The sequence below is a fragment of the Papaver somniferum genome, chromosome 5 (assembly GCF_003573695.1).
Source record: "Papaver somniferum cultivar HN1 chromosome 5, ASM357369v1, whole genome shotgun sequence".
Classification (NCBI taxonomy): Eukaryota; Viridiplantae; Streptophyta; class Magnoliopsida; order Ranunculales; family Papaveraceae; genus Papaver; species Papaver somniferum.
Window position 1 is genome coordinate 2395323 of NC_039362.1, and position 2400 is coordinate 2397722.

Consider the following 2400-nt stretch of genomic DNA (forward strand, 5'->3'; position numbering starts at 1 on the left):
TACATTGTAGGATCATACAATGTAGCAACCCAACCTTCTATGTTCCTCCAAATCCATTTTCAGCACACCTTCTTTCAAACACACATCACAACCAATTTGTAACTTTATCAAGACCACCACCAATTTCACAAGCTTGCAAATCTGAACCAATAGCAACTCTTGTTCCTATCATTCAAAACCTGTCATTTCTTGCAATAAGTTCTGAACTGCAGCTCCAGATCATCTCCATATCCAATTCCAGTACTGAATCAAACGTAACAAAGATCATTTATTTTAGTATTTCATATACGTACTGAATCAAACATAACAGAGAGCACTTCCTATCAGTATGTGACATATGTATTGAAGATTCATGAAAACACAAAGAGAAAGCACAAAGAAAATGGCGAGTACAAACCTGTGTATGAATCATTCGGAAAGTAGACATCGGTATACAATGAGCTGGTGCACTCTCTGATCCATGTAGAAAGGCATTTATGAAGGAACTGTCGGTACTATCAATTAATACCAGCATTACATAGTCTGGTTTCCAGAAGGAAGGCAAAATGATGATGCTTATAATAGATGTATGCATAGGAGTAAGTATTTGGATTGGATCACTCAGAATCAGACATGTTTTGAACCTATAAATGTGACAAAGATGTAACAGTATTAATACACAGTATTTCACATATGTACTGATGGATCAATACTAAAACAAGTGAGAGATCTATGAAAAAAACAGAATCTAGGAGCAGTTTCTATGAGTATGCCATATATGTACTGCAGATTCATGAACTACAAATCAAACTGCATGACAAGAATAATTAAGGATCTATCAGAAATAGCAGAATCTAAGCACATAATATGGTATTTGACATATGTAATGATGGATCAAACTAAAAAAAGTGAGAGATCTATGAAAGAAACAGAATCTAAGAGCAGTTTCTATGAGTATGCCATATATGTACTGCAGATTCATGAACTACAAATCAACTGCATGACAAGAATAATTAAGGATCTATGAGAAACAGCAGAATCGAAGCACATAATGCGGTATTTCACATATGTACTGATGGATCAAACTAAAAAAGTGAGAGATCTATGAAAGAAACAAAATCTAAGAGAAGTTTCTATGAGTATGTCATATATATACTGCAGTTTCATGAACTACAAATCAACTTCATGACAAGAATAATTAAAAATCTATGAGAAACAACAGAATCGAAGCACATAATACGGTATTTCATGTTTAATAAGATGAATTATTAAAAATGTTGTTTAAATCTCCGAATCAAGCCATAGAATCATGTTTCTTTACTCTAAATAGTGTATCGCTAAAATGAAGGGTAAGAAACAAAGCAAGGGATAAGAGTAGAATACCATTTCAAACCCATAACCTGCATCTACAACAAATATGACAGCATCGGCATACTTTGCCGCATCAATCATGCCATTGACATTATTTGGACACCCCACAAACTGTATCCGTCTTTTTACGCCTAGGACAACACATATTCAACCAAAAAGATATCATGAGACCCTTGTCTAAGAGACCATGATAAACACTACTTCCGAAAATCCCAATATTTATAAGACTACTAATGAAGCAAATCAAGATATGAAATAACAAATATACCTGCTAAAATTCTGATAGGCCCTGCCATGTCGCAATGATTTCCCCTGGTATAGAAACTGACCAAACTCTTAATCAAAAGAGATTTACCGACCCTAGGAGGTCCTTGAACATCAATAATATATGGTGGTCGTTCTTCTTCAACAGTAGGATCTGGATCATCCTGGTGACGATAATCATCAGCAGATACCTACAATTGACACAAGAAGTAGTATCAATACAAGTTGGATCTGGACAATCATTTTGCGAGAAAATAAAATTTGAAAACCCTAAAATCAAAAGAGAGTGTACCTCGTCATCACAGCTCTTCATCTTCTTGTAGATCTGTATGTATGAAACTCCATTTTCTATATAGGAATCTCCCACTTTTCGTTTTCGATCACGAGGTGAAGAAAAATAATGTCGATGACGAGACCGTATGGCGGTGTTTTCTATAGAATAAGGATAAGAGGAAAGACTACGATGGGTAGAAGATGCAGAAGCAGCAGCCATTGAGGCGGTGTTGCTGTGGGGAAGGAGACACAGAAGATTCTGATGTTTAGGTTTAGGTTTTTTATAGAGAGATTTCATGTTTAGTCCACTAAACCCGATTCGTATTAGTGGCTAGTCCAGCGGGAAACAACATTTACTCCCTAGTCCAAAAAAGATTTGAAAAGAGTAAAATTACTCTACTAACCCTAACATATAATATACTATGTATGTTAGTAACATATGTAATATGTAGTAACATATATCCTAGTATTAATACTAGTTTACTAGTATACTAGTATACATATGTGATATGT

General features: G+C 34.9%; 1 protein-coding gene across 1 annotated transcript; it reads right to left on the minus strand.

Moving 5' to 3' along the window:
• Nucleotides 1-1580: 1580 nt before the first annotated feature.
• Nucleotides 1581-2128, minus strand: LOC113277179. Its single transcript, XM_026526337.1, has 2 exons — nucleotides 1907-2128; nucleotides 1581-1805 (listed from the first exon to the last, which is right to left on the minus strand). The coding sequence occupies exons 1-2, from the start codon at nucleotides 2105-2107 to the stop codon at nucleotides 1581-1583; spliced, it is 426 nt and encodes a 141-aa protein (XP_026382122.1). The 5' UTR covers nucleotides 2108-2128.
• Between the last annotated feature and the right edge of the window lie 272 nt (nucleotides 2129-2400).

Bases quoted from the DNA above. Each gene is read 5' to 3' on its own strand.
- LOC113277179 (XM_026526337.1), bottom strand. From the start codon at position 2,107: ATGGCTGCTGCTTCTGCATCTTCTACCCATCGTAGTCTTTCCTCTTAT. The intron at 1,806-1,906 runs GTACACTCTCTT...TGTCAATTGTAG, and splicing joins TGAAGAGCTGTGATGACGAG to GTATCTGCTGATGATTATCG.